The 26,451-nt window shown below is 43.9% G+C and overlaps 1 protein-coding gene across 7 annotated transcripts in view; it reads right to left on the bottom strand.

Annotated features, from left to right (window-relative positions):
• Positions 1–11,898: 11,898 nt before the first annotated feature.
• LOC149322992 (plasma membrane calcium-transporting ATPase 3) overlaps positions 11,899–26,451 on the bottom strand; it is a 173,602-nt gene continuing 159,049 nt past the window's right edge. For 4 of the 7 annotated variants that reach the window (XM_089485876.1, XM_089485929.1, XM_089485881.1 and 1 more), the window contains one exon: positions 11,899–14,069. In XM_089485876.1, coding sequence (XP_089342002.1) covers positions 13,746–14,069 — 324 coding nt within the window. In that variant the 3' untranslated portion in view covers positions 11,899–13,745. The remainder of the gene's footprint in view (positions 14,070–26,451) is intronic. The other 3 variants (XM_089485894.1, XM_089485904.1, XM_089485912.1) reach the window with 1 other exon arrangement.

Raw genomic sequence — 26,451 nt, 5'->3', positions numbered from 1 at the left:
CACATGGTGGACACTGTGAGTATTCTGGAAATACTTGCTCAACCTATGACCAGGTGTGTGATTCCCACTGTTCTGGGTGGTGTGTCACTGGTCTCCAGAGTCATAGTCCAACACTTAAACCACTATGCCATGCTGGCTCTCCAGGCTACTTACAGCTTACTAAAAACCGTATAGTTTAAAAACAGTACCAAAACATCAATTAAAAAGTATAAATATAAAAATTAGTTTAAAAACAATTCAACAATCTGAAAAGTTATTAAAAATCAAAATTGATTAAAAATCACATACAAAGCAACAAAACAACACAGCACCCTACTTGCTGGCTGAAGAGCAAGAAGAAGGAGCCATCCTAGCCTTCCAAATGAGAGAGTTGCAAAGTCTGGAAGCAGCCGCTGAGAAGGCCCTGTTGCCTTTCCCCCACCCTAAGAGCCTGAGAATGTGGTGGAGCAAAGAGAAGAGCCTCTCCTGAAGAACTTGCAACTCTAATGGACTGACATGGGAAACACATGGGAGATTATTTGTCATTACAGATGTTTTGGGTTTCTCCCCTTTCACCTCCAGGTCTACTTTGAGGAGGTGGCCATGTAATTTCTCCCAAAAATGGATGGATGGGTTGGATAAATGAATAAATATGAAAGAAGAGTATCTGATTTTATGCTCTGATACAAATGGGTCCTTGAACAGATCAAGCCTGAAATCTCCTTGGAGGCCAAGACGATCAAATTGAGGCTGTGGTACTTTGGCCACATCATGAGAAGGCATGATTCATTAGAAGAGACAATTATGCTAGGAAAGGTGGAGGGCATTAGAAAGAAAGGAAAACTGCATGCCAAATGGCTTGACTCAATCAGGAAGGTCATGGAAATGAACTGACAGGACCTGAGCGAAGTAGTGGAGGATAGAGTCCTTAGAGATGTCTCATTCCTCTGCCCCATCTCGGATTCGTCCCTTTTCACTCGCTGCCCCTCACTCCTGGAACCTTCTTCCCCCGCGAGCAAGGGCCATAACTTTTTTAACCAGCTTCAAAACGGAGTTGAAGACCATCCTGTTCAGGGAAGCGTTCCCAGTCATTGCATAACTGTCACTTGCTATTTGATGTTCTTTTGTTGCCTGTTTTATTGAATCATTTCCTGTATTGCCATGTACTTTATATGTATTATGCTACTAGAGAGGTCCCTTCCCCACCACCACTCCCTTCTCCTTTTGTGTCGTGTCTTTTTAGATTGTAAGCCTGAGGGCAGGGAACCGTCCAATTAAAAAGATTGTATGTACAGCGCTGTGTACATTTACAGCGCTTTATAAATAAAGGTTAATAATAATAATAATAATAATAATAATCATCATCATTATTGGTTTGGAAGGTCTGTGTCAGCTTCTTTCTCTGCCTTGTGTGCCTCATAGCATCCACTTATGTGGCCCCTTATCTCTTTTCTTACTTCATACTCCTCTACAGCTACAAGCTGCTCAGGCAGTAAGTTGTTTGCTCTCAAGAAATGCTCCCTTATCCCTTGCTTCAAACTCTCTGTACCCATAACCTCCCATAGTGACACTGGGTTTATTGGACCAAAAGATAACTGATGGATCCAAGAGAAATTTCTGTTCACCTGGCCAGATTAATTGTGATGTTAAGTATGTTATGAAATAGGGCTCCACAGAAAGGGTACAGCTACAATTTCTGGGCATCATTCAAAGTATACTGTTCTTCTTGTACTGGGCTTCATTAACCACAATCCCAGCCACTTCTCTAAACTGATACAGTTGACTCTCCTTGTCCATGGATTCAACCATATACAGCTTTAAAATATTCAGAAACCTTGATATTACCCTTTTATATAGGGGAACTATTTTACCATGCCATTGTATAATGGGATGTGAGCATCGATTGAGATTTTGGTATCCACAGGGGGTCCTGGAACCGAACCAAACCTCAGTAGATTCCAAGAGCCCACTGTATAAGGGCAGTGTTTCTCAAGCTATCTGACCTAGCAATCCTCTCACCTCCAAAGTGCCAGGGATTGGGGTCCTGTGTGTGCCATATTATTCTAGCTATAGATTTTCCTAAAAGCTCACCACAGACTGGCAGCTGATGGCTCACAAACTGTGTTGGTCTGTAAACCATCACTTTGAGTAGTGATGCTGTAAGGTTAAATGTATGATCATATATGTGTGCGTGTATAAACACACACACACACACACACGTGTGTGTGTAGAGAGCGCACATACACGTCCCTGTTTCCCCTAGAATTGCTAAACACACCAGAACTTGGATGTTCCTATTTGTTACAACTGTGATGCTTGCTTCTTGTCATTGTCCATCATGTGGATTTAATGCTTTCAGCTCATCACATCCTGAGAGAACCATCTGGAATCCTCCCTTAGATTCTGAGAAATACTATCTCTGTTAATGGTTTCCTCCTGTAGAGTTTCTTTATATAGCTGTCCTTTGAGATTCTTCAGTTTTATTAAAAGTTTGCAACTGTATAACAACGAGGAGAATATCCAGGGGATCTAAAATATGTAATAGTTATATTCCTGAAAATTAGCAGTTCTGAGGTTTAGAAAATGTTGACAGTTGAAACACCACTTCATCTTGGGAAAAGGTATACCTATCAAACTTCTCCCTCTCACATACTTAACAGAATAGGGGATCAAATAGGCAGATCCTCCCAAGAAACTGCTTGGAATATCCTATGACTTGATGAGCTTCTTTTCTCTTTCTTCCATATCCTTCAACTTTTTTCCATCTTTCCTCTCCCTTCCTGGACCCTTTATGTTGGGATCACATCTAGGCTTCCCATATCCCGCCTGGGGGCGGGACTTTCCCGATTTGGGGCGGGTCTGCACGGTCCCGCCCCGGTTTGGCCCCGGCCCCAGGACTCTCCCCCCCCAGCGAGTCCTCCAGGCTTGGCTGGGGCTTGGAGGACAGCTATCTCCCAAGCCCTGGCCATGCCCTGGAGGCTCCTCCGCGATCGCGGAGTCCTCCAGGCTTGGCTGGGGCTTGGAGGACAGCTGAAGCGAAGCCCCAAACCCCTGCCTGGCTGCCTCCGTCGCGGGGGGGGGGGAATCCTGGGGGCGGGGGCAAAACGGCGCCGGAGGCAGCCAGGCAGGGGTTTGGAGTTTCGCTTCAGCGAGGCCCCATTCCCTTGCCTGGCTTCCTCCGTTGGCGACGGAGGCAGCCAGGCAGAGGAAAGAGTCTTTCCTCTTTCTCCTCCTCCTCTTCTTCTGCCTCCTCTCCTCCTCCTTTTCTTCCTCCCCTTCTTCCTCCTTCTTCTTTCTCCTCCTCTTCCTCCCCTTCTTCTTCATCTTTTTCCTCCCCTTCTTCCTCCTTCTTCTTTCTCCTCCTTTTCCTCCCCTTCTTCTTCATCTTTTTCCTCCTCTTCTTCTTCCTCCTCTCCTCCTCCTCCTCCTCCTCTTCTTCCTCCCCTTCTTCCTCTTCCTTCTTCCTCCTTTTCCTCCTCTTCTTCATCTTCTTCCTCCTCCTCTTCTTCTCCACCTCTTCTTCTCCTCCTCCTCTTCTTCCCCTCTTCCTCCCCTTCTTCCTCCTCCTCTTCTTCTTCTCCTCTTCCTCCTCCTCTGCCTTTTCCACTCTTCCTCCTCTTCAATGCCCAAATGTGCTGTTTGGAATGGGGGGAGGGGGTTGGCCAGAAAGGGAAGTACGTTTCTGCCATCTGTCTAGGAACAATGCCAAAATGTCCTCCATTTTGATCATGCCTAAGAAACATGCATTTATATTAACATTTTTTAAAAATAATCAATTTTTGCGTTTCCTCCATTTTTAAAAAGTGCCCTACATCTGAAAATTTTGTCCTACTTTTGTCCTACATTTGTCCCAGTTTGGAGGTCCAGAATTATGGCAACCCTAGTCACATCACTAGCAACAGGAAGTGCAGAACCAGTTAATGGCCTAGGGTAGTGTTTGTTTTTCATTGTTGTGGTCCACTGTAGTTAGGGTTGCCATAAGCGAGGACCTCCAAACCGGGACAAATGTAGGACAAATGCAGGACAACATTTTCAAATGTAGGACACATTTTTTTAAAAATGGAGGACACGCAAAAAAATTGAGGCTTTTTTAGAAATGTTCATATAAATCCATGTTTCTTAGGCATGATCAAAATGGAGGACGTTTTGACATTATTCATAGACAGATCGCAGAAATGTACTTCCCTTTCTGGCCACCCCCCTCTCCCCATTCCAAACAGCACATTTGGGCATTGAACATGGCTTTATTTTAACATTGCCTCTTGCATATTTCAGAGGCTTATTCCACAACCAAACCCTTTGGTCAAGGGACTTTGGTTTTCCTTCATTTTGACTTGTTTTGTCTGTATTCCTCCCCACTAAATAAAGGAGACATGAAATGGAGTTAATGGGTACAAGTTGTTCAACAAAAAAGTCTTGTGAGACTCTGTAGGCAAGAGGTGCACCATGTTAAGATCTGCATTAAGCACACTTAGGCTGCTGCCACACTGCTTTCACTCTCATCACTCCATCCTATGGAATCCTGGGATTTGTAGTTTGTTGTGGTGCCAAGGCTGGGCTTTGAAATCTCAGGCATAAGAGAGGCAAAAGGCTTGGGCTGCATCTACACTGGAGAAATAATCTGGTTTGAGACCACTTTAACTGTCTTGCCTGAATGCTATGGAATTCTGGGAATGGTGGTTTGTTCCAGCACCACAGCAGAATGGCAGTTAACCCCTGGAAAGCTCTCTGACCAAGGTGACCAATGCCCTCACCCCAAAATGTAGGGCACCCAAGCAAAAAAAGTAGGACATGGCCAAAGATAAAAGCTAAAAACACCCATGTAATTATAAATCCATGCTTCTTAGCCATGATCCAAATGGAGGACATTTTGAAATGTGACAGAAGAGGACATGTCCTGGAAAAGGAGGAGGATGCCTGGTCACCTTGTCTCTGGTCCAAAACACACTGCAGAAATAAAACAATGTTGGACTGAAATGACTGAGGAAATAATCCAGTTCGAGAGTGACTTAACTGTTCTGGGTTAGTGCTGGGGAATGCTGGGAATTGTAGTACACTGTGGCCCCAGAGCTATCTCTGACAGGGAGTCCCATAACCCTCCAAACGTAGTTGAACTGCAGTGCCCAGAATGCCTCCCCAGGTGCATCCACACTGAGGAAATGGTCCAGTTTGAGACTGCTCAGTGCTGGGGAATCCTGGGAACTGTAGTCTATTGTGGCCTCAGAGCCATGACTGACAGAGAAGTCTCAATGTCTCCCAAACACTAGCATTCCCAGGATTCCCTAGCACTGAGTTAAAGCAGTCTCAAAGTGGGTTATTATTCCTGCAGTGTGTGTGAGAGATATAAAAGCTAGGGACTGGATTCATTTGGAGGATCTCTGTGTCCAAAACACACTGCTTGGACTGCCAGGGCTCAGTGCTATGGAATCCTGGGAATGGTAGTTGATTGTGGCACCAGAGCTCTCTGACAGAGAAGGCCAAATGCCTCACAGACCCCAGAATTCCAGAGCATTGAGCTTTGGCAGTTAAAGGGGTCTCAAAGTGCAGAGGGGGGGGGGGAAGAAAAGCCAGGGAGTGTGAATGAGCTCTGAGAGGAGGAGGAGGAGGAGGAGGAGGAGGAGGAGGAGGGAGGGAGCCAAGGGAAGTGGCCAGGACCACCAGAGGAGCCCCTGCTTTTCCTCATCATCGCAGCCTTCTCACTGCTGGCAAGAGGCTCTGCCCCCAGCCAGGCAACGCCTCCATTCAGTCTCCTTTTGTCAAAAGAGCTCTGGTGCCACAAGAAACTACAATTCCCAGAATCCCATAGCACTGAGCCATGGATGTTTAAGGGGGGGGGTCAAACTATTTCTGCAGCCTTTTGCTACCCCAAAGCCCTTCCTATTTACAAGCAAGGCAAAATCTCTTCCTTCCAAGCCCTTGAAAACCAACCCAAGGGGAGGGGGGCTGATTGCTTCTTTCCCATTGGTCAGCTTCGGGAGAAATTTGCATATTCCAAGTAAAGGTGTTTAGGGCCTCAAAAACGACCCTGTGATAAAGAATTACAACAATACTGAGTGGTAGACATTTAAAAGATGAGGAGGCATTTAGACTCCCAGGGAAACAGGAACCATTGATGGCCTTTTTTTCTTTGCTCACTGTAACCTGAAAGTAATGCCTCTTGCAGGGTATATATACCAAGTGGGCTGGCAATAGCTCTGAGTGGCAGATGTCTTGAAGACCTGCTCTCTAGGCTAAGCCAGGCAGGGAGGCGGGGAGGGTGGCACACAGCCATGGGGAGGGATGGAGCTGCCTCCAGGGCCTTGCTGGGGGGGAGGTCCTGGGGGAGGGGCCAAACCAGGGTGTGGCCCCGCCCCAAACCGGGAAAGTCCCACCCCCAGGCGGGATATGGCAAGCCTAACTGTAGTTGTGGTCTACCTCCACATGGCTTTCCTCATCCATCCCAGCCCATTTCATCTGTCACTTGGGCTCATGGGGCTGTGGTGGTTCCTTTTTGTCTGTGTATCATGTACCTGCCATGACTCAAGCTTTCTTTTTTCTTTGTGGCTTGTGACTGTTTAGAAAACTATACCTTGCTAGCAGTGGTTGAGGGCTACACCACAACAAAGCAAATCTCAACAAACCACACCATGACTTTTGTGGTGTGTAAATGTCACTGAGTGAAACCAATGGCTCATCTAGTTCAGTGTTTCCTACACTGAGTGGCATTGACTTGCCAGAATCTCAGAAAGCAGTGTTCCCCAGTTCTCCTGAAAATGCCAGGGACTGAACATGGAACGTTTGACATGCACAACATGCGTTCTGTGATCAAGTTATTATCACCTTTCTTGTAAAAGACTACCATGTGGAATATAAGTTTGCTATTCTTACATGGCAAGATTTGCCCCTTGCAGTGAGTCTAGGGGCCAGCTTTCTCCCTGTGGGGAAAACACTCAGGTCTTCTGGTGGGTATTTACTCCAGTTAGCCAGGACTAGGTTGTAAGGTTTATCCAGAGGATTTTTTCTTCAGCTGCCTCCTACACTGTGGAATGACCTGCCAGAAGAGATTCAATAGATGAATACACTCTCTGAATTTAAAAGAGCACTCTCTTCCAGCAGGCTTATTCAAATGATTTTTAAATTGTGAATTTGAAAATGATGATGGATCATTTTATATGTGTATATCTTATTTGCCCTTTTAAACTGATGTTTGTTTTAACTGATGTGGTTTGTCTGTTAACTGTTGTTGTTCCCACCTCAATCCATGGGGAGAAGTGGAGAAATAACAACAACAACAACAACAACAACAAAAGCAACAATCATCATCGTGGTTTTTTGTGGGTTTTTCGGGCTATGAGGCCATGTTCTAGCAGAGTTTATTCCTGACGTTTCTCCAACATCTGTGGCTGGCATCTTCAGAGAATGTTGGAATGGAAGAGAGTGGGGTATATATGCTGTTAGTTGAGAGGAAGCAATTTACATGTTAATCTGTGTATTGTTCTGTTGTTGAATGGCAAGGCCTAAGGCTGTCTATTTAATTAATGATCCATTGTCTGCTGGGAAACTATGGATGCCAGCCATGAAACCCTTTGACTTAAAATCATCATCATCATCATCATCATCATCATCATCACCATCAGGCACTGCACAGTCTTCCAAAAAATCACCAAGAAAAAATCACCAAGGGTGGCATCCTGTTGAATATGGTTCGAATATGGTTGTGCTTTTTTGGCTGTGCCATCATGTCCAAGGTGGTGGAAGCAAAGTTGAACATACAATGGCATTGCACATGTTCAGATAGAAAAATAATATAATGCACATTTGTACATTGTTCATGTAGCTATGCATTGAGTATTGTCATTGTGCATTTCACCTCTGTTTGCTCATTTGTATAGTGCTGCAATTCAGCGATACACAATTGTCAGATAACTTTGTGAGTGTAAATTTATACTCTGGATGGAATCTTATTAGCAGCATTGTTGTTTATGTTGTTATGTGCCTTCGAGTTGTTTCCAACTTATGGCAACCCTAAAGTAAACCTGTGACAGGGTTTTCTTGGCAAGATTTCATCAGAGGGGGTTTGCCATTGCCTTCCCCTGAAGCTCAGAGCGTGTGACTTGCCCAAGGCCACCCAATCGATTTCATGGCTGTTCTGGAAATCAAACTTTGGTTTCCAGAATCGTTGTCCAACACTCAAACCACTACACCATGCTACACATGACTAAGGCATGCTATTTATGTAGGGTGATCTTATGCACCATGACACAACAGACATATTCTGCTGACAGAGGTCTGCATGCAGCAATGTTGCACATTGTGACTGCGCACTGCACAAGGACACCCAGTCAATGACAAGCATTGTGTGATGTTGCTATGGGAGTTCTGTAGTGCTGGTAGAGAATGTCTCCACATGTGGATATTTAGGCTACATCAAGGAAATGTTGCCCTGCAGCCTCTGTCTTCTTGAAAATAACAAAGAAATCTGGAAGGCCACCTCTGGTTTTGTATTCATCTTAACATGTTCCACACTGGAACCAATCCAAAAGGTAAGTTGCCAATTGTGGAGGCTTCCAGGAGAGGCAGTTCACCTTTTTTTTTAGTCTGGGCTAGAGGTAAGGCCTTCCTGGGAGCCTGGGAGGGTTAAAGGCCACAAAAACAGCTGGAAGGGGGGCAACATCTGTCCCTTTTGCCTAACCCTGCTGACAGTACCTTTTCTATATAGGTGACCCCAAGTTGGTCCAGATGTAGTCATCTTGGTGAGAGGTCTGGAAACCATCAAACCCTATGAGGAGCAGCTTAGGGAGTTGGGTATGTTTAGCCTGAAAAAGAGAAGATTAAGAGGTGGCAAGATAGCCATGTTTAAATATATGAAGGGATGTCATGTTGGGGGTGGAGCAAGCTTGTCTTCTGCAGCTCCAGAGACTAGGACATGGAGCAATGGATTCAAACTACAGGAAAGGAGAATCCACTTACATGTTTGGAAGAACTTCCAGACAGTAAGAGCTATTTGAGAGTGGTTTGGTGGAGTCTCCTTTGGAGGTTTTTAAACGGAGGCTGGAGGCCATCTATTGGGACTGCTTTAATTGTGTATTCCAGCAAGGATGGCCCTTGTGGCCTCTTCCAACTCTATGGGTATTGCTACTAATATAGTTGGGAGGATAGTCCGATCTTTGGTTGGTAGGTGAGCCCAATTTAGGAAAGCCATTGACCATCACCAGCTAGTTTTAGCTTGATGCCTTTGTGATTTTTGGGATGGCCCCTTCCATGTGGACAAATGTACAAGCACTTTTTAAATTTATTTATTATTATTTTTCTTTAAAAAACCCTTCATCCTCTCCCTTTTAAACTATGGTGTAGAAAAAAAGACCACCCCCCAAGAGCAGAAGTCTCCCCTTCTTCCTTTAAGAGTGAATGTTTCCCCCGCTGCCCCCAGTTCATTGTGAAATAGCAGATGGCTGGCGAGTTTGTACAGCAGCAAAGTGACCTTTTTTGTTCAAACTTTTTTTTAAATATATATATATAATATTTTTTTTCTATCAATAATATCTACAATATTGAATGAAAACAAGCCCAAGCTGGGACTAAAGGTTTTCTTTGCCCCGTTCCTTTTCCTTGAAAACTAAACACTGAAGATTTTGGATTTTATTTTCTTCTTTAAACACTCAGATGAGGAAAAAGAAACTTCTCTTTTTTTGTTTTCTTTTTTTGTTTTTGTTTTTGTTGTTTTTCTTGGAAAGAAAAGATGGCGACAAAAAGATTTACAGATGGGTTTGGCATTTGCCCTTCCGAAGAAGGGATGGCTTTTCTGACAGTGCTGCAGCTGGTATTTTCAAGCAGGTTTGCCCAGGGAAAATGCAGAGTATAGTCCACAGAAATCATACATTGTAGCTTTTTGACATGGTTTTGTACGCGTGGAAAGTGAGGCTGCCAGACTTTGAGGCTGCCTCATCTTTGCACCTCATGACAAAAACAGTCCAGGCAAGGATAGCACCCATGTTGTCAAACTTCTGCCCCACCTGCTTCTAACCACTAAGTACTGCTCTTCCATTGTCACCTATGATAGAATCACAAATAGTTTTGGGCGGCCTCCATGTAGTTTAAGAATTGTATCTGTGCAGGCCATGGCACCAAAGACTTCAAGAGCAATGCTGCTCAAAGTGGTGATCTATAGACCAGTGCCGGTCCATGAACCATCAGCTGCCAGTCCCTGGAGCATTCCCAAGAAAGAAGGAGACCATCGTAGCCAACAGGCATGAATATGGTACTGTTTTCTGGCACATTGGGAAAAACAAAACTGCCTGTCCTCCACCTCAGATGCTTTGGCCACTCATTTCTTTAAGCCCATGCTTTATCCTTGGTCCTAACTTGTGTGAGACCTACATTCTTTACCCACATCTCTATCAACCACCATGGAGTGTCACTGACATTTTGGAGCTTCTTGCAGATCATTTCTGAGAGAAATGAAGTTATAGAACGTGACCTGGTACATTTCAGGCAGTTTTAGAGACAGTGAGAGAGGTCAAAGCCATTTTGATTTGATGGAAACAATTCTCCATGCCTGGCAGTTAAGGAGCTTTTCAAATCGTATGTCACAAGTCTCCAACTAATTGGTTCTTGATGTTTGACTAGTCACTACTGTGCTGTCACTGGGCCATACACCTCAGTACAGTACAACCCCTATATCCATGGTGGTTATGTTCCAAGACTCCTCCATGGGTACCTGAAACTGTGAATAACAGGGAACCCTATTACTTTCAATAAGACAACTTCTTGCTTGAGCATACCACAGATTCACACTGGAGGACCTAGAAATGCCTAGAGAGAATATTTCCTCTAGGCATTCCTAGGTCCACCTGCACAATTCTATGGTATACTTAGGCCAGAAATTGACCATAGAATTGCACTGGAGGACCTAATAATGCCTAGAGAGAACATATTTTTTTCAGATGTGGGCAAGTGAATTTCGAAGATATGGGGGTTGCACTTATACCAGTTCATTTTCTATGGCTTAGTCTGCAATAAAGTGAGGGCTCTTAAAAATATGAGAGCTGCATATGATAGCCACAAAGGTATATCATTTAATGTATCATGCTTAAGACAAGGATGATCTTCACTCTACCATGAAGTGTGTTTGGAGTCCTTGGGCAAATCATTGATAGTTTTCTTGTGGGTTTTTTGAGCTATGTGGCCATGTTCTACAAGTGTTTATTCCTGAAGATGTCACAGATGCTGGCGAAACGTCAGGAATAAACTCTTGTAGAACATGGCCACATAGCCCAAAAAAACCACAAAAAACTATGGATGCCAGCCATGAAAGCCTTCAACTTCACAATCATTGATTTGCTTTCTCTCACAGAGCTGTTGTAACGTAGAATCACTCCTTGCAAACTACTCTAAGCTCCTTGGAGGAAGGGTGGGATAGAAGTAAATATACGAAGTGCATGCTTCACGGCACTACTCATAGGATCTGCATAACATGGGCCAGGAATACATTCAGTTTAACAGCAACTGCTTCTGCCATCTCCAAAGTTGTCCTGTCCATTTTGGTGCACGAGGCGGGAAGTCCAAGTGAGAAGCACTCCCCTCTTGCTAAATAATACAAAGCTCACACTGGACCAGAAAATCCTCCAAAGAGACTTTGTTGAACTTTCAGGGGCTGCACAAAACCCTCAAAGCACTTGCCCATCTCAGCGGTATCTGTACAGGAAAATTCTCAGTGGGTTGTGCTCAACTGACTACTTGTGCCTCTCTCTCATTCTGCCTCTCCATCACTGGCACCCTACATCCTCTATTTAGGATGGGTGCCTTATCTTGAAGGCCCTGCCATGCTTCGTGGGCAAGGTCTTCAAAGTAATCTGTGAGATTTTCTGGTTGTGAGAATTGCTGGGGCTGAACTTGGATTTCCTGGCTCACACACACACACACACACACACACACATATATATATATATATATATATGAAGAAGAACTTCCTGACAGTAAGAGCAGTGGAATATGCTGCCTTGGGGTGTGGTGGAATATCCTTCTTTTAAGCAGAGGCTGGATGGCCATCTGTCGGGGGTGCTTTGATTGTGTATTCCTCTATGGCAGGGGGTGGACTTTATGGCTGTTGAGGTCTCTTCTAATTCTATGATTCTGTGACTATGTGAGGTCGTTGGTGTTTTTTTTTTTTTCTTTTCAAGACTGTAATGATGGACTATCTATTCTAAAAAGGTCTTTGGGAGGTGTCCTAACCTCCTGGAGCCTTGTTTCTCCCAGCCTAGAGTCCTCATGTACCGTGATTGGGTCAGGAGGAAGGAATCCTCCCCAAAAGTGCAAATAAAAGGGCATTTTGAAGGCATGGTAACATGACTGAACTCTGGAATCATGCTGAATATAAATCTGTGTCATTAAGTCAAACGGAGTAGAAGTCACATAGGAGGGACGACTCTGTTGTAACTATGGGCACTGCAGCCACCTGCCGTCACTGCCTCTATGGTTTCAAATTCCATGAGAGCTTGGAATTTATGACTTTGTATTGGAAGTGAAAGATAGGATTCTGAGAAATACACCTTTGATAGATCCCAGGTTACTTGCTGACTATCAGATCGGGCAGCCCTGACTAATGGTCTGAGTTCGTAACTGGAAATACTAGAAAATAGGTTTCCTCTTTCTTTTAGTGCATAAAGAATCCCCAAACAATATAATAGGTTCTCCCACCTTCCCACCTAATACTCTTCAGATACTTCTTGGAAGTTTAGTTAAAATCACAAGCTAGAGGAAGCATTTGGATCTGAGCATTTGGAAAGGAAAAGAGGAACCATTTTTTTTTTGTGTGTGGGGGGGTGTCCTATTGTTTCTAAAGACCTGTCCCCAGAGCTTCCCAATTGGTGTCACTACAACAGGGCCCTGCTTTAAGTCACTCTGCATCTGTGCACCACTGCGCCCTACTGTGCTTCTGTTTTTTAAGTTACTCAGCATCTGCCCCATGGTCAGTTCCCCCTCCCTAAAGGATATAATCCTTGTTCTTTTCCCGGCAAACCCTGATATAAAATACAAGCTACAGCGAGCAATGATTTTTTAAAAAAAAACCAAAACAAAATTGCCCCAGGCTGAAATTCCATCAGGTGAAGGGAACAGGGGATAAGAAGAAAGAAGGGTTTGATAACAGGCATGCGTTATGGTCAGGAGGTCCGTTAATACATCTGTCGGTTGGTATCATATATATATATTTAGGATAATAGATGTCTAGATTATTCCTTTTTTTTCTTTTTTTCTTCTTTTTTTTCCGGTGCAAATATAGTTCCTTTTTTTAAACTTTGGAGACAAAGGAAGAAAAAAACCCAAACTGAATAGAGGTCCCAGAAATAAATCAAAGCAACCCCCCCAAATGGGGAAATCGTCGTGGGTTTGGTGAGTGTGTTTTGTGTCCAAAGAGAAACAAAGAACAGACTAGAGAAATGGGTGGTTTTTCCTGTACACCCTCCGGGACTCAGCCCAAACCCTTCGCGGGTGGCTCTGAAAAAAACAAATCTCCCCCCTCCCCACACACAGTATGTCTCATCACTTTCATAGAATCCACTCAGTTTCTCTTCTTCTTCTTCTATTTGCCTGAGCCATCCAGTGGCAGAAACCGTGTCCATTTCTACCCCACTGAGAGAAAAAAGCCTCCAGCGTCAAGAGGAGAAAGGCCATCTCCTGCCCGCTTTCCTTCCTGACTCACTCAGCTAGTCCTTATCTCCCAGGAGGAACCGGACATCCCCTGTTGCTGTGCACAAAGTCACGTTGACCGATTGCATGGTGGGGTTGTGTTAGAGGGAGGTTTCCATGCTGTGGAGCGGACTGACTGGGCTGGACGAGGAGGTAGGTGTCTTGCTGACATCGGTGTTTAGGTAGATGCCGCTGTCAATGGCATTGTTATTCTTGTTGGGGGATGGTGGGGGGCTGGCCCGGAAGCGCCGTCTCGGGAGACCCTCGCTCTCCTCCACGTCTGTATCATCAATGAGGGGGATGTTGTGGATGTAGTCGTTGATCAAGAACTCGGGCGTCGTCATGAAGTTATGAATGGAGGTCTTTGTGTCTGGCTTCTCCAGCCCTTCGTAGAGCGAGCTACGGAACGCTTTCACTACGCGGATCTGCAGGGAAGGCCAGAAGGAAGGAAGGAGAGAGAAAGAATGAGAGCTTGACTCACAGCTGCTGAACCCAATGTGAGGCTGTGGTTGACGATTTTGCTAACTGATGACCCTCTGCCATCTTGTCTTGGTCAAAGGGACAACTGACGAGATGGGATGGGACTCTATAGTCCCACCAGTTAACTCTCTCCCTCACTCTGCTTTAGACTGCTTTGGGTCCCATATGGGAGAAAAGTGGGATATAAATTGAATAAATAAATTCCTGGCCATGAGAGACAAGGCACTATCGCTCAGTTGCTATCAGTAGCTGTCCAAGATCCTGAAGGCATTTCTAGTAAATTAATTCCCAGCCTTGCTAACAAACAGACAGGCCAAAATAAAGCTCTTCGGGTCACTTTGGAGGTATGCTGTTTAAATGGCACACGCATCTTAAGAGGCCAGAAGCTGCACCAAAGCTGTGCTCCAGTCCTTAGGACTGGAACGTGGCTTTGGCACAGTTTCCAGCCGCTTAGGACGCATGCATCATTTAAACAGCATACTTCCAAAGTGACCCGAAGCAGCTTTATTTTGGCCTGTCTGTTTGGGCCCCATGAGCTCCTTTTACAGGTCAAGATGATCACAGCTTTATAACAGTTTAATGCTCAAAAGATCCTGGCAACTGCAGCTTGGTGAGGATGCTAAAGTGTCTCTATGTCCAATTAGAGAATTAGCAGTACCAAGAGAAATGAATTATGATTACAACCAGTGCTATGATGACAATGTACATGAAGAGCTTTTAACAGAGGATATTAAAGCTAGACCTCATCTGTCCTACCGCTAAGCACTGCTTTTATCCACCTTCCACAGTTTATGGCAAGCCAAAGCCAAGAGATCTAAGTCAGCTTTTTGTTAAACAGCTGCTCTGCCATGGGTGACATGCTCTCTTTTTTATAGCAGTTCCAGGATCCCAAGACACTGTCAGCCTACCTGCCTCCCTCATCACTTATAACGGCAGCCTATGTTGCTTTCCTTTGTTCGGCAAGATAAACAGTTTATTTTCCTCCCATGGCCTGGCTATATTTTGGAAATTTTAATGGTTCATGGTAGATATTAATGAACAGGGGGTTGAAGGACAAAGGGAGGGGTGTGAAAGAGCAAGGAAAAACAAAACAAATCAACAATAAGAGCCATCAATGGAAGAAGAGGCGAGAAATGGGAATGGCGAAATGGAATGGAAAGGTGTGGTAGTGGTAGGTGGCCAGACACCTTTTATAATAGGTGTAAACAATCTAGCAGCTCTGCATGCAGCAGAGTAGAAATGAGTTTAAAGTAAAGCAGGATCGGGAGGAGAAAAATGTGTATCTACTTTTTCTCATAAGAAAAATCTTGGACTTTTTGGTTTAGACAGTTTTGGGGGGAACAATATTTCCTGGCTACGCTGGTCTTTCTCGCTGACTACCCCCTCGCACCACCCCTATGCTAATCTAGGTTGACACTGGTTTTTAAAATTCATCTGGTCCTTTCTAAATGTCTTCTCTGTTTAAGAACATGGCAGCAGCTAACTCATCAGATGGTGATTTGCCAGCAGCTGTTTTCCCCAGCTTCAGGGGAAAGCTTAAAATATTCTCACTGCTCTGGTTTCAGGAGCAGAGAATGGACCTGCTGCTGCATCTTTCAGGTTTGGAAAGTTAGCACATAAATAAAATAAGCAGCGTTTTTCTTTTCTTTCTTTCTTTCTTTCTTTCTTTCTTTCTTTCTTTCTTTTCTTTTTTTTTTTTGCTGCCACTTTCATCTTGATGCAATGAAAGATCCTGCTCCCGCAGTGTTTTGTGGGCGAAAAAAATAAACAAAATAAAATCTAGGACATTTTGCTCCTGGTATGGTTGTTTAGTGGCCTATAATTCCTGGCAGATGTTGGTGTGGAAGAAGGGTGGGGATGTCTTGTGTCATATGTCTTCTTGGAAAAGGGATAAGAGTTGTCCATCTTGAAAAGTGCCCAAAACACTGTTGATGGACAAGAGATACAGGCTGCAGGCTCAGTGAACAGAAGGAGAATGGAGGCACAAGACTGTATGCAAAAACGCATGCATTTGGATTTCTTCATGCTACACCATGCTTTATACACTCCAAATCCAGCCCCTTTTCTAAAGGGCTGGGGTGAGCAGAAGGCTTAGAAGAGACATACAAAAAACCAAAGCAATACAAAGCAATACAAACAAAAGTGGGGGGGGGGGGGGGACACAATCCAGAAGCATGCAAGAATGGCAGAAATACTGGATGAGATCCCCAAATCTTGTTTAGCAAGTAAATATGGTGGTGGTAAGAGAGAACATGAACTGTGTTTCCTTAGTTAACATTTTCTGTACTGGGAGTTTGAGTGGATGTATGTCATACTTTCTGTGAGAAGAGAATCAGTACTCCTCATTGCTATAGACAGCAATGACAGAAATATGGATCTAGCACTGGAATGCTGCCCATTGATTTTTGGTTTCAGACAGAAGCAAAACAAAACTAGGACCCAAATCTTTTTATTTATTTATTTAGCAGTTCTGGTTAAAGTTGTCCTATAGGGATTCATACACTCCTTTACCAAGTGGCAAGTTACCATCATGTGCATATCACCACTTGGCCAAGAGTCAATGATCTGAATTGTCCTAACATGCTGTGAAGATCTTCATACTTCCGCACCTGAAGTCGAGGGAAGCAGGAGAGAAGTGAACATCTTGTTAGGCAACGGAAGACAACAGAGACCATCCAGTTTGCATGCAAACTGTGGTAAGTTACCACTTAATAAATTGTGGGTATGAATGGCAAAGGAGTGGGTTTGCAAATTCCTGCATCAGGGATTATATCTAGCCCAGGCTGAATACAGTCCTGGTCTGTAACGGACACTATGCCACAGGCAGATAAATCTAATCTGATCTTTCTACGTGTGAGAGCCAAAGGATTTCCCACAGCCTCACAAAAGGAGCTTGAAGAAATCAGACAAATTTTCAACCTAATCAATACTATAGTGGGAATGAGCTTTCTCTGCCACTAGTGTTTCCATGCTGGTGAAATAAAGCAGTTTGATATCACTTCAGCTGCCATGACTCTGTTCTACAGAATAGAATCATAGAATACTGGGATCTGTAGGCAGAGGCACCAGAGCTCTCTGACAGATGAGGCCAAATGCTTTTAATAATAATTGCTTACATGTATTAATTAATATATACCTGTATAGGGCTACCAGAACTGGAGAAGACTCTTGTACTTTTAATGATTGTGTAAAAACTAATTATCAGCAGATGTTGCTTGTTACCCGGTTGCAAGACAAGCAACAGTTCTTGATAATCTACACAACCATTTAAACTACAGGAACCCCTTCCAGTTTTTATTCTGTATCATATGTCCTGTCCCTCCTCCTTTTTCTTTAACATATGACTTTTTCTTGCTGAAGTGCATTGGGCTAATTTGAGGAATAAAACCTCTAAAAAAACCATCCTGAGGCTAAGGTCTAATCTGACCTGCAGAAATAATGCAGTCTGACACTGCTTTAACTGCCATGGCTCAATGCTATGTAATTCTGGGATTTGCAGTTTTTGTGAGATATCAACAACAAATCCCAGGATTCCATAGCATTGAACCATAGCCTTTAAAGTGGTGTCAAACTGCACTATGCAGCCTCAATGTCTGTCTTAAATTTGATTCGATAGATGTTTCCAGTTCTTTTTCCTTTTGTATTTCTGTACCTACAGTGTGTTGATGTTAGCCTTGTCTGTTTGAATTATTGCTATTCCTTTTTGGTTCCAGCATTCTTTACTTCTCCTGCTGACAGCTGAGTCAATGTCTCAGGTAAGTACCTAAACTTGGCTTCTCAGTAAATCTGCATTTATATGGTAGATTAATTCTAAATCTGTAGGTAGATTCATCAGAGCTGATAATGACACACTGAAGCCACCCATAACTGAGAGGAATAGTGGGTCCCAGAGCATCATTCTACCACTGCTCAGTTAGGGATGTTGTTCCATGTATTTTTTCTTCTTATATGTTACTTGCCCAGAAACTGGGTCCATTAGGATTTCTGGTCAGTAAAACATCTGGGAACTGGAACCCAGACGACCCCAGTTCCCAGGATTACTTGTTAGCGGGAGGGTTTTTTTTGTGGGGGGAGGGGGTATTTTTAGTAGGGGAAAAAACTGTCACAGGCCGAATGGTGAAAAAGAACAACAGACCAAAAAACAAAACAAAAACCCATTATTTTATTTCCTGGGTAGTTTGGCTCTAAAACTCAAGAGTAAATGGGGGACAGAAATTATGACCTGCTCATGTCAATTCTTCCTGTGCCATATAGGAATTGTAAGCACATCACCTGCCTTGCTGCAATGATATGAATCAAACTAGGCCTCTGCAATTTGTGCACCACCAAGTTGAATGCAAACTCCCTATTTGTTTGGTGTTTGCTTGCTGTTCTCAAGTACCAGGGAAGCCACAGTTAACACATATGGACCAGGGGCCCATTCATACTTTAACAGCCATGGCTGCATTCTATGGAGCCTGGGGGTTGTAGTGTGGTCAGATGCACCAGCAGTGCTTCCCAGCTGAACATTCTGAATTTGTTGTTCTCACATCAGTCCCAGCTCATGGTGACCCCATGGGATTTTCTGACTTCCACTGCTCTGCTTAGGTCCTTTAAATTCATGCACATGAGCTCCTTAATAGAATAGATCCATCTATCATACAGCCTCCCTCTTTTTGTATTTCCCTCTACCTTTCCTAACATAATTGTCTTTTCCAGTGATTACTTTTCATGCTTTGACCAAAGTATGACAACCTCCACTTTATCATCATGATACCTCCCTAAACTGTAAATGAGCCAGCATGGTTTGAATGTTGAATTGGGACTACTGGAGACCAGGATATAAATTGTACTAATATAGCAAAGACAATCCTGATTCATCCTCTTTCTATGAGGAGCAGGGATTTGAACCTTGGTCTCCAGAGCTGTAGTCCAGTGCTCAAACTATTGCACCACACTGGCTATTTCTTCCTCATTAATAACTTTTGTATATCCTGCTTTTCTCCCCAAATGGGATTCAAGACAGCTATTGCCATCTTGACCATACATTGAGGTTGCTTGGCCATATGCATCCCAATTTTCACCTCTTAAATGGTAGAGGGTATGTAGGGTTGCCATCCCCGAGGACCTCCAAACCGGGAAAAATGTAGGACAAGGTTTTAAAATGTAGGACTTTTTTTATTTCCTGGCCAGGAAATTAAAAAAAAAGGTCCTACATTTTAAAACCTTGTCCAAGGCCTCCCTGGGGTCTGGGAGACAGCGTCCCCCAAGCCCCAGGGAAGGCTTGGGGGATGCCGCTTCCAAGCCTTCCCTGGGGCCTGGGAGACAGCGTCCCACAAGCCCCAGGGAAGTCTTGGAGGACGCCGCTTCCAAGGCCTCCCTGGGGCCTGGGAGACAGCGTCTCCCAAGCCCCAGCAAGGCCTTGGAGGACTCCCCGATCATGGAGCCGCCTCCAGGGCCTCGCTGGGGGGGGGGGGGAATCCCGGGGGTGGGGCCAAACCAGGGTGGGACCGTGTGGACCCGCCCCAAACCAGGAAAGTCCCGCCCCCAGGCGGGATATGGCAAGCCTAAGGGTATGCAAATCCTCACTAAGCCATGGACACCCACTGGGTGATTTTGGGCAATGCACACTCTCTCAGCCTCAAAGGAAGGCAATGGTAAAGTTCTTTGAATAAATCTTGCCAAGAAAACCATAGGATAGGATAGGAGTTGACTTGAAAGCACATTAACAACATACTTTAGACCGCAGGATACCATAGAATGCAGTCATGGCAGTTAAGGTGGATTCCTAACTCTATAATTGGTTAATGTGGCACAACCTCAGGAGTTGGGCAAGGCTGAATAAAATGATATTGTAGCATCCTTTGGATTTTTAAAATGTCTGAAAACTCAACAAAAGGTTGGTTATCTATTTTTCTTGCCCAAACAGGGTGGCAGTGGTGAGGAATCAACCATAACCAGGATTTCAAAAAGGAAATTCATCTGTGGGCATGGTTTCTGTTTATTGTTTGGTTTCAAGGAAGCTGGCAGTACCATCAGACTTGATTGACAACCAAGCCATGGCCCCAATGTGGCAAGCTGACCTCTTGGGAAAAAACGTGGTGCTGTGTGGATGAAAACGTAAGACGGGACATGGTTTGCAGCCACCGGCACATGTAGCAAAAAGCCTGTTTGGGAGAATGCAAAATGTGGATGGTGGAAGCAGAGATGAGTGGGGAGGGCTTGCTTTCATGCTGAAAGAAAGACAAGGCAAGAAACGCTCCCTCCCTCCAACCCCCAGCAACTACAGTGACTTCAGAAAAAGCAAAAACAGCACAAACAGACAGTGAACGATGCCTCTCATCACAGCCTCGGGATAGAGAAGAGAAGAAAGACCCCATGCATTGTTGCAACAGTACGGTAAACTTTCGAGTATTGAGGCCCATCCTTGCTGTTTGGGGGGAGGAGACGAGGGAAGAGGAGGTTGATGAGAAGGAGTTCATGCGGTGTCATTGGTGCCTCCATCCATGCCTCGCAGAGTTGCCCTCTTGCCCCTGCCCTGGCCAAAAGCAGATGTTAAGACACAGAAAAGGGGTGAGCAGGGATGAGCCAGCAGGTTGAGTTGGAAAAGCATGGGGCTGAGCGAGCGAGCACCTTTATTATTTTGGCCGTTAGGCCTATGTTAGAAATGCATCATTCAGTATTCCTCTGCACTAGCAGCTCAGGGGTGCCGGGAACTGAACAAAGGAAATGCTAGAGGGAAATGGGACATTTGTCTTCTATGTTTCCACTACAAGCATAAAGTGACTTGACAGTAGTATGACAGAAAATCTTCCCCACCCTTACCAAGCTACAGTTCCTGACTTGCTCAAGGGTCCTGCTGTCTGGGTCAGTCTTGGTCATTGGCTGAAATTTAGGCTCGAGTTTCCAAGCCACTATGGGACTCCACTGATGAGCTAAGGTCCCCCTCCCTATGCAAGGACAAGTGTTTAAAGCTAATCACTATATAAAAGCCAAAGGCTTGGTTGCTCAGGAAGTTGGCCAAAAAATAGAAGACCAAGCCAGGGCTATGGGGATGATGGAGTGGCACTTTGAAAGCTACCTCAGTTCTCAGTGGATTTTTAGTAGGTTCAGGAGTACAAAGTAAAATGGCCTGCCAGAAGTCACCTCCAAGGTTGTAACACCAGGGGTGGGTGGGGGGCATTTACCCTATAAATATGAAACCTGGTCCCCAAATGAAATGTTTCTTCATCTCCCAGGTTCCTAGCAATGCAGAGTTGCTAATCATCCTTAACATCTAGAACTCATATATTTGTTATGTTCTTGTTCCCTTGGTAAATTGTGCCTGTCCTGTTTCTTTCAATACTGAAATTGTGTTCCTAAATGTTCAACAGCAGTTTTAAGTCACTCCAATGCTAGAAATTAAAAGACTGAAGGAAAATTTAATGGAGGAAAGAATTCCTGTGTGTGTGTGTGTGATGCTCTTGCTTTGCCTCCCACACAACAGCTACACCACTCATGCCTAACATGAGGTCAGACTGAAGAACAGATTTTGGGCAACAAACTGCTAGTTACAATAGTTTTACAGTTAGGAGAGGGGAGAAGTACTAGTGGGTCTTGGGTCTATCCCATTCTGAAATCCGGAGCACTGTTGGAAAGGTCAACCCTCCCCTACTCTGGATTCACCAGGAAAGGGAGGCAGCTTTAGCTCCTTTCCAGGAATTCAGTAGTATTCCTGAATGCGTGCCTCATGCAAATGATGAGGGAACTAAATCTGCAGCACATCCTCCATTTCAAAATGACAATTAACCAATGATGGTTACAACTATAAAAGTGTGCAGGACAATAATAAATGTCCACCTGTAGGATCTATTGCATTTCCCTCACTCCTGACCCCAATATTGTAAGTAGGCATATGGAGTGAGAATGCTATTATCTTGATTAATATGACCTATTTCCATTTTTAGGACCCTGACGGTGATGTTCCTAAGAGATTGGATCCTTCAAAGGAATTTGAAACAATGTGAACCTGTCAGATCCATACTTGGATTCTGGTTGAGGATCTTACTATCGTGCTGGATTTTCTGACCAACTTTCTGAGTACGTTATGCTGAGTATGTGGTCGTTCTGGATTTTAGATCTACATTCTTCCTTAAGTGACCCAAAAGTTTGGCAAGACCTACTACAAGTACCCTTTCCAGAAGGAAACAATCCTATAAAATGGACACTGACGAATAGCAAGTATGTTAAATGCTTCTCTGTATGACTCCTTGATAGACATTATGGAAAATAATGAAGGGTAAACTAAAATAGCTAAAGGTTGGTTGGTAGGTTCCTTTCTTACTCCCCTACTTTACTTTGGTGGTAAGGGTTTCTGGAAAGGCAGATTGCATTTGGTAGCAGCATGTGTTGCTACAGTCCCCATGAGTAAGCAGAAAGCAGCAGTGATGGGATGGGGGTGGGTGAAGAGAGAATAAGGGAAGGAAATTGGAAGCAGGGGAGCATTTTTTTTTGCTGGTTTATTGTTTGTTTTGTATCTTTCTTTCTTTTTTTAACACCACAGGCAATTCCCGGCTGACATCGAGATGGCTCCATCCATGGTATCTTGCCAGCTGCAAAGGGAAAGAATAGGGGAGGGACAGTTGGATGGGGAAAGTGCAAGGGACAGGGGCTAAGAGAGGGAATTCATTTCAGGCTCCAGTGAGAAAAAGGTTTTCAATAAGCTAGTAAATGTGGGCCAGAAGCCAGAAATGTGTCTGTGCCCAAATGCAAACTAAAGGTACATATTTGCTCTTTCTTTGTTTTTTAGTGTGTCTCTGTTTTGTATACAGCAAGAACATTTGATCCTCCAGGTATTTTGGTCTACAGCTCATACACTTCAGAAAATATGCAGGAGTGGCTGTGTTGGGGGTGGGTTGTTAGGCTATGGATTCTGTGTTTTAACATGTAAGCCGCCCAGGTTGTGTTGCACAGAAAGGTGGGCTATAAATAAATAATAATAATTATTATTGCTATTATTGGCCATTTAGAAAATTAAACGAAGTAGCCAGTGGAGCTTTGAAAGCTTGCAACAAGTATACTGTGCATTTCAGTTGGCCAATAAAGGTATCACTGTTTGGTGGATTTTTGTTTGAACTCATACACTTGTAAGCCAATAAACTCAAGGGCCAATACCCAGGAACCAGCCTAGCGTATTGGTTTGGATGTTCAACTAGGAGTTTGGAAACCAGGATCCGAATCCCTACTTGGTCAGGAAAACCCACTGGGTGACCTTAGGAAAGCCATATGCTCTTAGCCTAAGAGGAAAGCAAAGGCAAATCTCCCCAGAATTACTCTTGCCAAGAAAACCCCATGAGAGGTTTGCCTTAGGGCCGTTATAATGCGAAATGACATGACGGGATGCAACAACAACTACCACTACCACTGGACATGTTAATTAAGGATTCTGAGAACAGGAGTCCAAAACATCTGGACAGCCAAAAGTTCCCTATCCTCATAGCAGTAGATCTCTTAAGTATAAACTTGCCCTCCTTGTGAACAGTTGCTGGCAGAGTTGCTTCTCCTTGATCTAACCATATCCTAATAATTAATTAATCCAAAGTGAGTGGTGAATGGCCACTCTCCTGATTCAGATTTACAGGCTTTTCACTTTATTCATAAGTGTTCCATTTATGAACATGGGGACAAACCCATCCTTTAACCACTCTTTGACCTTCCTGAGTCTGAGATCCTATATGAGATCCATGTAGCATAAGAGTTCTGCATGTGGAACTCCACGATGGCTCTCCCCAGCCACAGGACTCACTATATTCTTTCGGCATCCCTCTCCCAATGTAGGTGGTGGAGAGAATCAAAGAAGCATCTGGTTATAGAAAACATCTTCCACCAGGGTCCACCAAGTGATGTCTTTGGCCTGTCTCACTATGGGAACATTGCCAGACAATTCTCTCCGCTCTCCACCAGCCACAAAATGGCTGGTGGGGGTGCTGTTGGAGGGACATGGTGAGTCCACACGAGCTTTGGTCATTGCAAAGGAGGAAGGGAATGCCAACCTCCAATATGACCAAAATACTGGTTGAGTCTCCCTTAACCAAAATACTTGTAACCAGAAATGTTTTGGATTTTGGAATACCTGTATTTGCACATATGCACATAATGAGATATCTTGGAAATGAGATCCAAGTCTAAACACAAAATTCATGTATGTTTCATACACATCTTATACACATGTCCTAAAGGTAATTTTATACAATATTTAAATATTTTTGTGCATGAAACCAAGTTTGGGTACACTAAACCATCAGAAAGCAAAGGTGTCACTATCATCCACCCATGTGGACAATTTTGGACTTTGGAATATTTCGGATTTTGGAATTCTGGATAAAGGATGCTCAACCTGTAATACTTATGCAACTGTAAAATGGAATTGTTGTTGTTGTTGTTGTTGTTGTGTGCCTTCAATTCATTTCCAACTTATGGTGACCCTAAGGCAACCTGTTCAGAGGAGGTTTGCTATTGCCTTCCCCTGAGGCTGAGAGCATGTGACTTGCCCAGGGTCACCTGTGGGTTTCACGGCTGAGCTGGGAATTGAACCTTGGTCTCCAGAGGCATAGTCCAACACTCAAACCATTACACCATCTCAAGATGGAATTACCTTTCTGTATGTTACTCTTGGAAGCCTCGTCTAAGTGTACATTTGCAATAGTTAGATGAACCATGTATCCTTGATTTCCAGATAGCTGGTGCAGCTGGAATTCTAGACATATCAATAATCACAGTCTCTTTACTCTTTCTGTGTGTGTCTGATTGCTCTTGCAGGTCTTTGGTCAGTTGGAGTTTTGCAACAAAGTGCATGTCCAAAAATGCGACCAGCATTGGTGCAGCAGACATTTGCCTACTCTTCAAGGCAAACATAACTGATTTACTATGACCCTATACAGATGGGCTATAAAGTAATTTCAGGGGGAAAGAATTGGCTTCCAGGGCCTCAGCTGAATTACTGAGGTTCCTTGATCTCTTTGTGGGTACTGAGGAAAGTCTGTAAATATTCAGCAGTTCTGTGCCCACAATATAATTAGAGACCTTTCCATAGAAGGCTGTTTGGCTTTATTTTGAGAGGCTAGATAGAAGGTTAAGGGAGCACTAAGGTTTACATAACCTGCTGGGAAGTTTTTTTTAGCAGACGCCATACTGAAATGAATTCTTGTGCAGGTTCATTCATTTCAGTATGCTGAAACAGATAGAACTGCTCAATGGATTTGCACTAAAGAGATGTGGGGGGAAAGGTGAATGGAGATGCTGTCTTGATGTTCTGTTTTGTCTGCCAAACTGTTTCAGCTTGTCCCTGTTTATTCTCTGAGCCTGAAATGACAAACTCCCCTTTGGAAAAATTTGGGTGAAGAAACCCATTTGCCATCCACAACATGATTCCTAAAAAATAAGAATTAAAATCATCATCAAAATGAATTTTAAAAAAGAAAAGAAAAGAAAACAGACACAGTGCTTCCAAGATGCAAGAGGTGGGGAAAAACCAAAGGCCATTAAATGGATGTCAGTTTTCCAAGGAGCGACAGCAGCTTGCTGGAAGGGAGGAACAGAGTTTAATATAAAGGCAGCATTTTTTTAAAAAAAGGAAAGAGAGAGAGAGAGAGAGAGAGAGAGAGCTAAAACTGCAGCAAAGATTACAAGGCCATACTCGAAGGTTTACACTGTAGGGTGCACTTCCATTGAAAAGCGAGACCGCGGCATGTCATACCCCAAAGGCACTATGAATCTACCACACCACACCACAGTGCTGGCATGACCACCAGCATGGCTTTGATTGATTCAAAAAACAGAAAAGGAAAAGGAACGCAAACAAACAAATAAACAAACAAACAAACAAACAAACCCAAATGACTGAAATAGTCTCAAATTCAGCATCTAAAGAAACCAATTTGCCAAGAAAACCTGGAACCTAGTCCGGCAGCTGGAGAATACAAAGCTTACCTCTTTGGATCTTTCGTTGTTGTGCCCAAAAAAAAAAAATTTGGGAAAATAAGAGGCATTCTTTTCAAGAAGGCAAGAAGGAGCAGGCACAGTTTCTGAGGGACGGGAGGGTGAGGCACAGGGAGTGGACTGAGAAAGGAGAAAAGGAACAGGGAAACTACAACTTTCTTTGTGACACATGACATCACAGTAGTGGCTCCCAAGAGACAAGTTCTCACCTTGTGTTTCAGAGCAAAGGGCAAAGGCCTCCCTTCTCTGCCTCATCCCACTGCAGCAAAATCCCTCCACAACCACCTTTCTGCATCTTTAAAGTCCCGCCTAAAGGGCTATCTCCAGCTTCCTTCTTTTTCTCAAACTAATTATCCTCAAATGTGTTCGAGC

Source organism: Sceloporus occidentalis, unplaced genomic scaffold, assembly GCF_023333645.1.
Source record: "Sceloporus occidentalis isolate IW3139 unplaced genomic scaffold, rSceOcc1.0.p SCAF_1, whole genome shotgun sequence".
Taxonomy (NCBI): domain Eukaryota; kingdom Metazoa; phylum Chordata; class Lepidosauria; order Squamata; family Phrynosomatidae; genus Sceloporus; species Sceloporus occidentalis.
Note: the sequence above shows the minus strand (reverse complement) of the source record. Positions and strands in the feature narration are given on the sequence as shown.